A 13,121-nucleotide genomic window follows, 5' to 3' on the forward strand; every position below is an offset into this window, starting at 1 on the left:
CTGGCTGCACACTTCAGGATTCTAAAGATTTCTTTTAGGAGAGTCTTGCATAAATGGTATTGTATGTTATCTCTAAGAGAAAAAGAAAGTAGGAGTAATGCGATTTTTAGACATTGACATGAATCCCAAAGAATATGTGTAAGTTCGAAGCACCGCATAAGCCTTAGAAAAAAACAAGCTTTTTAACATCATTAATCTACAAATCTGTAACATCCATTTTAGTTATCTATCTGGCTATATTAATAATACTGCTATAAAATGAACAACCATATTAGCCATTTTTCCAATGCAATTCCAACATTTGCTTTCTCTTCCATCTTGCTCTTCAATCTCATTTCTAAAATGTCTACGAAGTTCTTTGCCAGGAGGGGTGCCTTAACAGCTCCACAGGGAAGAACTTCCTTCCTGCTCACTGAGTGTACTTCTTGAAACAGGACCAGGAGCCACACTCAGTATTTACCCTTGACTTCAATCCCCATTCCTGTAAATCTCTGAAATTCTACAGCTTCCAAAACTTTCAGCTCTCCTGAACAGTTTATTCTTCACTCTTCCCAAATTATGTTCAGGTCCCAAACTTCATTTGTTACTCTTCTCACTCTTAGTGAAATAAATTATTTTATCACAGTCCAAAGGCCAACATTTGTGAACCTCTTTAACTGCCTCTCCTTTTTCATCTACAAAATTCTACCTTTCATTAATTTGTTCTCTCCTTCCTTCTGTTTCAAAGCCATGCCCCTTTCCCAGGTCTTGATTCATCACTCCCTTTTTACTCACCCCTGCCCACCTACAAACCTGTGTGGGTTTCCCTGATCCTACAGAACACTTCCTTCAGCCTTACTGCCTATGCACAGGACTGCTCCATCTCTGTCTTCATTTCCACACTTTTTGAAAAAGTAGCCTAAACTCCATTTCACTGCCAACCCCTTGAAATCTGGATTCTGCCCCCATTCAAACTGAAACCACTTTCTTGAATGCCAACCATGACAACTACTGTCAAATGCAAAGGTCCCTTCTCTGTACTCTCCTACTCAGGCTCTCTGTAGCACAATATGGTTGCCCAACTTCTCCCTGAAGTTATTTCCTCTCCATACTTCGGAAATACCGCTAGCTGTCTACTTCCTAATCTTTCTACTTCCCCAAATCCTCTGCTGCCACTTCCTACTGCACCTTAAACGTATGCCTTCCCCAAGGTTCCTTCCTGGTCTTCTCCCTCAATTATATTCTCACAGACTGTTCAGGTTCCAACCGTAACTTTTACTTCTATGATGCCAACTCCAAATTTCCATCTCTAGCCCTTAAAACCATTAGGCTGCAAACTATCCATCCCCTGGGCACTTCTACTGGACTGTCCCACAAGTGCCTCAAATTTAATAATCTCCATCAGAGCTCACAACTCTCCACCTGTCTTTGGTCCAAGTTCCCTTAAAAATGAAACATAGTTGCCTGGATTCAAAGCTTTCTTTCCTTCTCATCACATGCAATTTTTCACAAATCTTGTCTCACGTGAATATTACTGCAACCAACTCTAAACCCTTCTTTCTGTTGTGAGTCTTGTCACACTCCACCCCCTAGTAACAGTACTGGTGACATGTGAAAGCACACCTGTTTCACTTCCTTACTCAAAAACTTTCTAAAGGTCCTCACTACATAGCATTAATGTTCAAGATCCTCAGAACCACATTCAAAGTCCTCTGTGGTTTGGATTTTAGTCCATTTTCTTATTTCTGCAGCCTAATTTGACCTTTCCTTCCTTATATTCATCCAAAAATACCTTTCAAGAACAGGGTGAGGGAGATGTTAATGTTTTCTACACACAACAGTTATCTCATTATTTGAACTACAGCATTTACACAACTTGACTAGACAGTGCGGGGCCTGGCCTTGGTTATTTAACACAGTGGTTCTCAACCAGGAATGATTTTGCTCTTCCTGGGGGCACTGGCAGTGTCAGGAGACATTTCTGATTGTCACCCTGATCGGGTGCTCCTGGCATCTCAGGGGTAGAGGTCAGGGATGCTGCTGAATATCCTAGAAAGCACAATACAACCCCCACAACAAAATATTCTCTAACCAAAATGTCAACAGTGCCATTGTTGAGAAACCCTGAACTAATCAATAAATATTGAACAAATATGCATTCAAAAAGAAATTAGTAAGTTTGAGAACACAGGCCGACATCCAGCCTAGTATCAATGATGTGGGTAACACTGTAAAAGAGAAAATGGCCAAGATGACCAAAAGGAGGTGGGGGGAGGGGTCCCATTTTAATAGTTTGTATAATATTAAGAAAATTTTAAATACTCCAAAAAAAGGCAAAAGGATGGCCTTTCAATCTTAATGGAGCACTCTCTTTGGCCCACCCACAGAGTATTTAATTCTCTGGGAAATTTACCTTTGTCTGACACACCATTCATTACTCATTTGGGCCTAAACCGGGATGCTTCATATTAAAATGTAGATTTTTTTTTTGTCTAGCAGAGATGCCAGTATCTCCATTTTTTACTGCTCTGAGAAATATAAAGCAATCTGTATCTCATCAAGCAATTTTACGCCACCATTCTTTTAGTGTAGATAAATACTCAGATCCTCAAACGCTCTCTGAACCAGTTTACGTTACTGCTGGTTCCCTCATTCATGAGTTACCTGTCTGAAAGTCACGTTTAGTTTTTCGGGTTTTCTTTTTTTTTAACTTAACACTTTGGCAGTTTATAGGACTCATGGAGAAGTCCAAGTGGACTCACCTGCTTGGAGCTATTAAACTGAGTGGCCCACAAAGCGGACTGCATGGGTTGTGTAAGCCCAACCATGTCTCATTTTGGGTCCCAGAGTGAATCCCAAGCAGGAAGAGAATTTTACTAGTGCTATTTCCTTGTTTTTTTATTCTTTTGATTTTGTTTTTGCTTTAGAGTTCTTGGCCACATGTCCCTTTCTACACCTGCACCACTGGTTACATACTACCAGGTCAGCCTCAACTACACCCTTAGTATACACAAACCTAGACTACAGTAATCTGATTTTACAGTCTGACCAAGGGATCTGTCAGTAGATGATGAATCTATTTTCTACTGGATGAGAGACTACAAGAAAATCTGGTTTTCGTCTTTTCTGTTTGTGTATGAACATGTCTCAGAACCACTGAAAGAACAGCCTTTTTGAAATCTGGACCAGTTTTGTGTTTTTGGATTACTTCTGACATATGGCTAAGGCTGTGGAACCAGGACTCAAAGGTCTCTGCATGTTTTTATCTATAAAATGAGGAAAAGCCTGTTTTTCATGGTGTGAGTATGAAATATATTCCTACCTCCAGGGGTATTAATAAATTAGAAAGTTTCTTAAAGAACCGCTGTTCTAATTGGTTTATAGAGAATAACAAGCTTTTACATAAATCTATATACCTAGAATTCCTAGAAAATAAAGAAACTAAACATCTAATACTTACATTAGCCTTTTAAGGACCAAAAGAAAAAAAAGTCTCACAAACTCACAGAAACTGACACTTCAAAAGAATTTTTATTTAAGAATCCTAACTCATGTAATGAAAATAATCCTTAGGTCAGTTGGATTGATAATTTTAATGCTAATTTAAAAACAGATGTCCCTTTCCTGATTTCATCAGTGTAGAATACAATGCACGCATATATTTTTTTTAAATAAGATTTTTTTTTTTTAAATGAGACACATCTGAACTTTCTAAACTTTGCTGGCTTGCCGGTCAGATAAGCTAATATTACTCATAATTACTCACATTTATAATTAGGAAAAATACAAGCTTATATGTTCAACTAAATTGAATTTTAACACTGACAACTTTTGTAATATAAGAAGTTATATGCTATTCAGCTGTCAGTGTAAACATAATTTTCAATATCCTTAGTTAACTTTAAAACCTTGATTGGACTAATAGTAAATGCTTAACGAAGGTCCTCTTTAGATACATCATTAATTTCCAAATGAGTCAGACACCAAGTGCAATTTAAACACATACAGGCTTTCTAATAAAACCACAATGTCATTATGGCACCCAACAAAATGAACAGTGATTCCCTAGTATTGCTAATACTCAGCCTATGTTTAATGTCCTTTTCCAGTTGTTCTGCTCTAATTATTCTGATTTTTTCACCATAATTACACAATTTTTTGTCCTATCTAGTATTTCACATATATAGAATCATACAACATATACTCTTATATAAGTCTTCTTTCACTCGGCTTACCTTTGAGGTTTATACACATTAGTGCTGTGCAGTATATCGCTCTGAAAGCATTAACTCCTAAATTATCCTTGGGGTTTCCCAAAGGTCCCCAGCAATCAGTCACAAAGATTTGTCTTTTACATTCTAACAAGAAGGAAAATAAAACTAGGTGACTTATTTCCGGGTACTCCGTATTTCTTAAGTAGTGTAACACCATTAAGTTGTATCAAATCAAAAGGGAAGTCTGGTTTCGTTTACTTTTTCATGGCAATGTGGTTATTTGCATAGGGATCAGGGACAATCTGTCCTCACTTTAACTAGGATAAAATTAGACAAATTCAATGTGCAACCCAGGCCATAACTAGAATGCCTATTTACGAATCCCGCTGAATCAGATATGGCAGCATCACTATTACAAAACAGGGACTGTAGTTCATGTATGGAACCAATGCTCAGGGAACTGCTCTGGTACCTGCTCTGTGGCATACAGGGTCCCAGCCTTACATATAGTATAAAGAAAGTCACTTCCTGACAGGCCAGAAATGTTAGCATATTTTGGGAACCTTGAGAAGAGGTCATGCAAATGTACAGATACTACAGGTGAAATATGGAAAGATGACTTTCTTGATTTTTTTGGAGGTCTGTTTCCTAGCTTTAGAATAAAAGAGCCATAAAAGGCAATTAAAAATGAAAACTACCTGGCTATTAAAAATGCAACAGAAGGTTTCCTATGAAATTTCCACAGAGGATAGTTCTCCAGGTTTACTAATTGCTAATATCTCCTGCCATATGCCAAATACAATGAAGTTAGTCTGTACGCACGTGTCTCTATGATCAAGAGTCATCCTTGGAAGTTATTTATGATTACAGGAGACACAATTAACAAAAATTACAGAAACTCAGGAAGTAAGGTAAAAGAATGGCTGCATGTCCTTTCAATGTCATACCAGAGAATTGTCTAGGAGGCCCAACCAAGGATTATTTCCATTCTAGGGCTGCACTGTCTGACAGAACTTCTGGACAAAATAGCACAAATGTTCAATAACTGCACTGCCCACACTGGTATACACCAGTTACACGTGGCCATGGAGCACCTGAAATTCAACTGAGAAAGTAAATATCTCACTAAACTCTAATTTAAATAGCCACATGTGGTAGTGGCTACATACTGGATTATCTCTGGACTATTTTTGTACAGTCCCCAGGATTAGAACTGTTTTTACCTTCAAAAATGTTGTAAAAAAGCAAAAACAGAGTATGAGACAGACACCCTGTATAGTCCACAAAATCTAAAATATTTATTATGTGGCTCTTTATTCATCAACTAATGTAAATTACTAATTCTCTCAGCACTAAACTGAATAAAAAACCCTCTCCAAGTCAAAGGGAACCTCTTAAAATAACAAATAATAATTGTTTCTTTAAACAAAGAAGTTTCCTATGTTGTTTCCATTTGACATAACTTATTAAAAAAAAGAACAGTTCTTTAATCACTCTAAGTATTCCCCTCCCCCATAATTTTGGCTTTGAAATGCAAGACTTCTAAATACAGTTACGTTAATTTAGTAAAAGGCCAACACAGAACAAGATGTTGTCCTTGATTTAATTAAAACCTTACAATACTAGCTGGTAAACAGGGAAGAGGAAACTACGGTCATGGGCAATCACTTTGACCCCAGTATAACCAGTGTGAGTATCCCTTATTTCAACATTCTGGTATAACCCCAAAATATTAACCATAAAAAGAAACTGAACAAACCACCATTTCTTAAGAAGATGATTTTCACAACTATAGTTAGTTAAAAAAAAAAAAATCATTCTAGGAAATGAAAGAGGCCACCCACCTCCTTTCTGGTAAAATCAAAACAAAAACTCCAGCAATCAGTCACAAAGATTTGTCTTTTACATTCTAACAAGAAGGAAGCTAAAACTAGGTGACTTATTTCCGGGTATTCCATATTTCTTAAGTAGTGTAACACCATTAAGTTGTATCAAATCAAAAGGGAAGTCTGGTTTCTTTTACTTTTTCATGGCAATGTGGTTATTTGCATAGGGATCACTACCCAGTATTACATCTACAAATTATTTCCTCCATGAACAAATCTACTGTTCAAGAATTCATTCATGAAACCAGGTACCAAGCTCTCCTAACAGGAAAGGAAATGAAACAATACAGTGTCCATTTTAACCCTCTGAAGTCAGTGCAGTAATGGGCCACTTCTACTAGAATTCCATTTTTTTTTCAATCCTTATCTTTCTCCTCTCTTACACCACAAACATGTAAGTAAAAACCCTAAGGACAAATGCCAACTCTTCAACCCTCTTTCTCCCTCTTTCTCTACCTCACAAATTAAAATGGATCAGATGTTTAGTCTACCTTAGCATAGTTTCTTGGGTGTACTATAATTTCAATGTTTAAGATTTATCAGTCCTCCAAATAGTTTTGTTTTTCTTTTTGGAAAAAAGATTTTTATTACTTGTCAGAGAGAGAGAGCGAGAGAGCGCACAAGCAGGGGGAGCAGCAGGAAGAGGGAGAAGCAGACTCCCCACTGAGCAAGGAGTCCAATGCGAGACTTGATCCCAGGACCCTGGGATCATGACCTGAGTTGAAGGCAGAAGAAGCTTAACTAACTGAGCCACCAAGGCTTCCCAGTCCTCCAGACTGGTGTTCCGGCTATGGCTCATGGTGGCTACTCACTGTTATGAGGTTAACGCCTGAAACACCAACTGATAGGCAATTGTGGTTAACAAGTTTAGCACCCTAAAGGTTCATGGAAAAACTGTACAAGTAGCCATGCCATTTGTTTCCCATTACTCCCTCCTGTTTTGTTAACCTCCAGGACAGGCTCTGGGATCAACCAACTAAACTAACGTTAGCACCCAATTCACTACTATGGACCTTGTTGACCTCAGCACTATATTATCTCCAGATGCCTCACACTTCCATCCCCTCTATCTTCTCAATTCTCTAAGTTGAAGGGAATACTTCCATTCATACCCAGACCACTGAGGCACCACTCCTCGGTTCTCAGAATTTCTCCATATCCAAGATTCTAATCTCTGAAATTCCTAACTACAACGTCCACAATTCTCCAATACTCATTGAACTTGCCCTATCTATATGATTCCATGAGTCTAGGAGGGGACAGGGTCTAAGGTCTTATTCCTTCCTTTGTTCTCACAGTTCATTATGCCCCTTTCTGCCTTCTCCTCTCCAGTCTGAACCTCTCTGGCTGTCAGTTCACTCAAAGTAGAAGGTTAAGTCTTATGGATTTTTGGATTGTTCTAACCCAAATAATGCTGACCACTCAGAAGCATTTCCTGGGCCCCATTCTGCCTTGTTCAGTAACACCTCGGATTCCTTTAGTCCTTGGTGTGTTGGCTTCACAATACCCAGAGTGGGGGAAATCATCACCTACTGAAGAATTTCTGCATCAAGTGATATTATAAATTCAGCCATCTAACTTTCCCTGGTCCTTCAGTTCCAATCCCTTTTTCTTCTTTTCCAATGCACTTCCAAGTTCCACTGCATCCACCCTAACACTCCACCGTCTTCAAGCTCTCACCCTCCCTCTCTAGGCATGAACTGGTATCTTACTCTATTGAGACAGTACTACAGGCCATTAAGGTGTCCAACTGCCCTCTTCACCAAATGGGAGAGGGGGGAGCATATCATCACTCATCCTGTCTCCTGTATCTAAAGAAGAGGTCCTAAAAAGCTGAACCTGGTCCTGACATGTTTGGTTTAGCATGCATGGTTGCTTTTTGCTTTTAGCATACGCACTTTTAAAAGAATACATTAATGCAAATTGTACTGAGGTATCATTCACAGCATGCATGGTTTTTAAAACATAAATTAGCTGCCTCTTAAAAAACAAAATAGGTTTCACATTATGAAATCCAAACCCCTGGCTTTTCTCAGATAATGAGATGAGACATCACTGGGCCCCTACTATGCAACTGGCTAATACTAAGCACTAGCAGTTACCTTTTCCCACAAAGCATGAGCACCTTATTCACCAGGCCCTCCCTACCAACCAGCTGCTTCCATATGCAGTCTCTCTACGTGGACCCATGGAGCATGGAATTTGTGGCTCCTAGAGCTAAAGGAAGAGTTCTAACTTCTTGCTCCCAGGCTGAGATCTTTTCAGCCTCACCCCTCCCCACCACTGTCTGACTCCAAGGATCCCTCCCAGGCACTGCATCTTTGATCTCTCTCTGAATGAGGCAGCATGGAGTCAGTACCTACACTTCCTCTCTGAAATTCAGTCTTCAACCTCCTTTGATTCCACAACTTTAGCCACCCCTCACTTCAGCCCCCTCCTGCTGGGCCCCCACATACAAAGTTCTCTACTGGTTTTCCGCTCTTTGATCACCTCTCCAGCCCTCGTGGTAATGTCACATTGCCATAAAAGTCACTGAACACCCCCAATTTCTACCCTTACATCAACACAAACCAGCAATGGACCACACTGAGAAAAACCAGCATAGACGTATAAACACTGACAATGGAGATATTTCAGCATTCCTGTTCTTACAACACTTCCGTGACTCTCTACTACCTGCCTGCTTGGTAAAATCCATGTTCTTCTGCAGGCCCCAAGTACCTGCGACTTGGCCCCTTTCCACCAATCTACTCCTAGATTTGAGAAATCAGTGATAAACTAGCACTATTTCATATCCCTGTGACTACACATGCTCTTCCCTCTGGAAAACTCTTGTTCATCCTTTAACTCCTAGTTAGGCAGAACAACCCTTCTTCTCCTTTATCAGTGTAAACACCTTGCACATATATCAAATGTTAACATGTATCATACTGTACTATTTGTTTCCAAGTTCGTCTCCCCTACTAGGCTGTGGATTACCTGAGGTCCAGCGGCAAACATTAGTGAACTTCCTGGCACATAAATTTTCTTTAAATGTTGGCTACCTGACCCCACCAACAGGTCAAACAACATACCCACCATCCTTCCTGACACCAAGGTTTAAAACCTCTCCCTCGGGCGCCTGGGTGGCTCAGATAGTTAAGCATCTGCCTTTGGCTCAGGTCATGGTCCCAGGGTCCTGGGATCGAGTCCCACATCGGGCTCCCTGCGGGGAGCCTGCTTCTCCCTCTGCTTCTCTCTCTCTCTGTCTCTCATGAATAAATAAATAAAATCTTAAAAAAAAAAAAAAAAACCTCTCCCTCAATCCCTACATCCACTCAGTTGCCAAATCCCAGTGAAAACTTTGTCACCTACCCATGTCCAGGTTGGAACATGTCTCTTCCACAGTTGGGTCTTCCTGCCTTCCAACTAAAGAGAAGACAAGTCCTTCTTCTCTCAAAAATCCTCACTGACTACTTACTGAATAAGGCCCAATGGCTTAACCTGGCATTTGGGTCCCTCAAGGCTCTGATACTTCCTACCAAGATATTCTGTGTGTTTTTGGACTTCAAGCCTTTGCTCACAACTACCTCCACCTGGGAATACTACTGGCTCTTCAAAGCCCAGCTCAGGTGCTATCATCCCCAACACATTTCCCCTTTGACAAAAGTGGCCACTCTTCTAGAGCGTGTGCCTTTTTTTTAAACCTAGGACATTATCACTTTCTACCTGTAGGCCCCATTCCCTCTAGCCAATGGAGCCCTAACAAACTAAATCTCCACATTCTCCTCTACTCTAGCATTAGCTAAATGCAGTGAAAGAGCAGGAAAACAAAATAAACCATCCGAAGGGACCCAAAACAGTTGCCTGTATCTTATCTTAATCAGGACTCTACCTACCAGCTAGTTTAAACAATTCTTATTTACTCTAAATCTTTCTTCCCCCAAACTTTCTCCTCCTCCACAACTTAAAATACTTTAGATGTTGAAGTTTGCTTTCCTGTTAATTTTTAAGTTATTGGTTTTCTCTTCCTCAAAAGAATGTAAAACAAACTCCAAAACCAACGAACAACTATGGCATTCAATGCTTACCCATGAGTCTCAAGGAAAAAGAAAGAAACAGGACTTCTTGCAAGTGGGAGGATTGGCTTATGAGTAACACACATTGCAAAGATACATGGGCAAGTGACACTTACCACCAAGATATTGTAAGACACACCTTTTTCAAACAGCTTATGCTAAAGTGCATGGCAGGACAGGCAAGAGAACAGGAGTTGGGAGGGTCTGGCAGAATATGCCAGGTTTTTCTTTAGAGCAAAAGAAGCACTTTCCACACTTGGGATGAGTCTTGAGTAAAGCTGAACTAAGAGCAGGTGAAGGCCAAGTAAAAGAAGTGAGACTAGTCAGACAACAGTAGAGGTTTAAGCTTGAGAGTTGCTATGACAGAGAACTGGGAAAATAAGGTGGGACTGGACTAGATAATACTTTGTAAATCTCCACAGGAGAAATTTAGAGTGAATGAGATAGGCACCAGGAGGTCCTCGTAGGTCCCAGGGCAGGAACATGATTTTCTGTGGGAGGATCAGTTAAATGCAAGTTGTACTAGGGAGGGAGGGAAAGAGGGAGGAATGGAGTGAGGGCAGTGAACTAAGGGAGGGGCACATACCAAGAATAAAGGTCTTAACTGCAGCAGAGGCGATGGAAAGGAGAGGAATAAGTGCATCTAAGAGATCTTCAGAAGCATTAACAGGACTTAGTCCTGTCAAACCTTTTAGCTCTGGGGAGTGGGAACAAATTCGGTAGCTAGGGAGAAAAGAATGAGGGGCCCAAGAAGTTAAAAATTAAAAGTTAGGGGGTGCCTGGCTGGCTCAGTCCATAGAATGTGTGGCTCTTGATCTCAGGGTCTTGAGTTCAAGACCCACTTTGGGCGTAGAGCCTACCTTAAAAAATTAAAATAAAAAAACACTTAGAAAATTAAAAGTTAGGGGAAAGATTAAACAGGAAAGCAAACCTGATTCAACATCTTCAATGTTTTAAGTTATGCTGTGGAGAAGAATCACAGTTAAGTGTCTTATCTCTTCTGAAGATACTAAAACAAAAAGCACCCAGGCTTTTTTATCTAAGGGGGTCAGGAATTAGAGCATATCCAATTCTCCAAAGACATTGTGAAATTTCTCAACTGGGATGCCAAAAAAAGAGCATTTTCTTCCCAGCTAGAGGGCTTATCATTTGGGAGACAGGTATCAAGAACAAGGGCCCTAAATCTTAATCCTGGTTCCCCGAGGTACTAGACGGGAAAACCTGGAGAAACTTGGACACCTGGAAAGGGGGGGATGTGCTTTGTTAGTTTCTTGGCTTGGAAAGGAAGGGGAATAGTTGAAGGTGTTGCGTAGGTATAACCCTGAAATGCTGATTCTGAGAGAAGGTGAGTCACCACTTGCAGAGTTTCAGTTTCCCCAGCTGTTAATTTAGAGAGAGGAAGATAATAAAATCTACCTCACTGTATTTTTTAAGAGCTGCATTAGATAATCCTTAAGTGTTTTAGCATAACGTCTGATGTGCTATAACCATTAAATAAATGTTAGTTGAACATAACATCAATACAAGAAATAATGCTCTTTTTAACACTATTATTAAACATCCCTATCTCTTCTTGATATTCTGTGTATTTTACTACTAGAATGGTTTTGTCAGATTCTCAAAAAGGGACTGAAATCCCAAAAAGGTTTAGAACCACTGTACTGGAGGCCTGGGAAGAGAAAGGTGGCTGATGTGGTGGACAAGGAGGCTGTGGGCCCTGATACCAGGCCCTGCGCACCATCCGAGGGCCGGGAGGGAAAAGATAACAAGCAACATTCGCAGCGCGCTCACTCCAGGCCAGCCACTGAGCTCTGCCCTTTACAACAGCACCTACTCCAATCCTCGCGACAGCCCTCCGAGGGAGGTCCTTTCGTCAGCGCCACTTTACAAATGGGGAAACTGAGGCGCCCCAGGACTGAACCGCTAGCCCAAGGTCACATGGCTCGAAAAGCTAAGAACGCAGGTCCGTGGGCTCTAGAGACCGCGCTCTTACCCACGGCGCTTCGCTGCGTCCCCGTACGAAGGGCAGGGAGGAAGGGGGTGGGGGCGCCCAGGCAGCCAGAGCCGAGGCCGCAGGGGCCGGGCCGCGGAAGGCGGGCGCGCGGGGGCGGCGGCGGGACTCACCTTGGCGCTGTGCACCGCCTCCTGCGCCCCGCGGAGCTGCAGCCAGATGCGCGCGGGCAGCGGTTCTTCAGCCCCCAGCGCGCCAAGCACCGCCAGGCTCACGCCGAACAGGCCCTCGATGCGGCCGCGGCTCCGCTCCAGCAGCGCCGCCTTCTCCGCGGGCGCCGTGAACTCGTCCAGCACCGCCCGGGCCGCCATGGCGGGCGCGGCCTCCCGCGGCGGCGCCGGGGGCCGGCGGCGGCGACGCCCCCTCAGCGTGCTGCCGCTACACCCGAGCCGGTCAGGCGGCGTCGGCCCTCGCGGCCGCCTCGCCCCCGCCCGCGCCCCGCCGCCTGCCCGCAGGCCCAGCTACACCATCCCTGCACGGCCGCCGCAGGTTGGCAACTGCGGGAAGAGAACCCCTCCGCCCCTTCGCCGCCGCCGCCGCGGGCCGGACCCCGCCGCCGCGCATGCGCCCAGCCTGCCGCCGTCATTGATGCTCGCCGCCCCCGAGGGAAGGGGGGGAGGGCGGAGGCGACGGGACTCGACGTCACGCGCAGTGGCCATGTTTGTTGAGGGCAAGGCGACTGCTACGGAGAGGGGCCTGGCTGGCCTTCTTTGGTGAGGGCAGAACGCTTTTAGGTGACCGGATGGATGGTGAATCTCTGGTTTTATACATGGAGAAATTGAGGCTCTGAATCAGTTGACGGGACTGACCCAGTGTAACAAGGGATTTGGCTTGTCTTGAAACATCTTGAAGCCCAAACTAGGGCTTTAGCAGTTGAAGTTTTCTAGCTTCTGAGTAACTGATAGGCAGATGGTCTCCCTCCCTCCCTTCCTCTCTCCCTTCCCACCTTCCTCCCTCCTTTCCTTCCTTCCTC

General features: G+C 42.7%; 1 protein-coding gene across 2 annotated transcripts in view; it reads right to left on the reverse strand.

Moving 5' to 3' along the window:
* Nucleotides 1–12,692, reverse strand: part of N4BP1 (NEDD4 binding protein 1) — a 47,660-nt gene extending 34,968 nt beyond the window's left edge. The window contains exon 1 of one of the 2 annotated variants that reach the window (XM_028091237.2): nt 12,262–12,692. In XM_028091237.2, the coding sequence (XP_027947038.1) occupies nt 12,262–12,459 (198 nt within the window). In that variant the 5' untranslated portion in view covers nt 12,460–12,692. The remainder of the gene's footprint in view (nt 1–12,261) is intronic. The other variant, XM_028091236.2, reaches the window with a different exon arrangement.
* Between the last annotated feature and the right edge of the window lie 429 nt (nt 12,693–13,121).

The sequence above is a fragment of the Eumetopias jubatus genome, unplaced genomic scaffold (genome assembly GCF_037043125.1).
Source record: "Eumetopias jubatus isolate StellerSeaLion01/CBP00866 unplaced genomic scaffold, mEumJub1_p1.0 scaffold_10, whole genome shotgun sequence".
Lineage (NCBI taxonomy): Eukaryota > Metazoa > Chordata > Mammalia > Carnivora > Otariidae > Eumetopias > Eumetopias jubatus.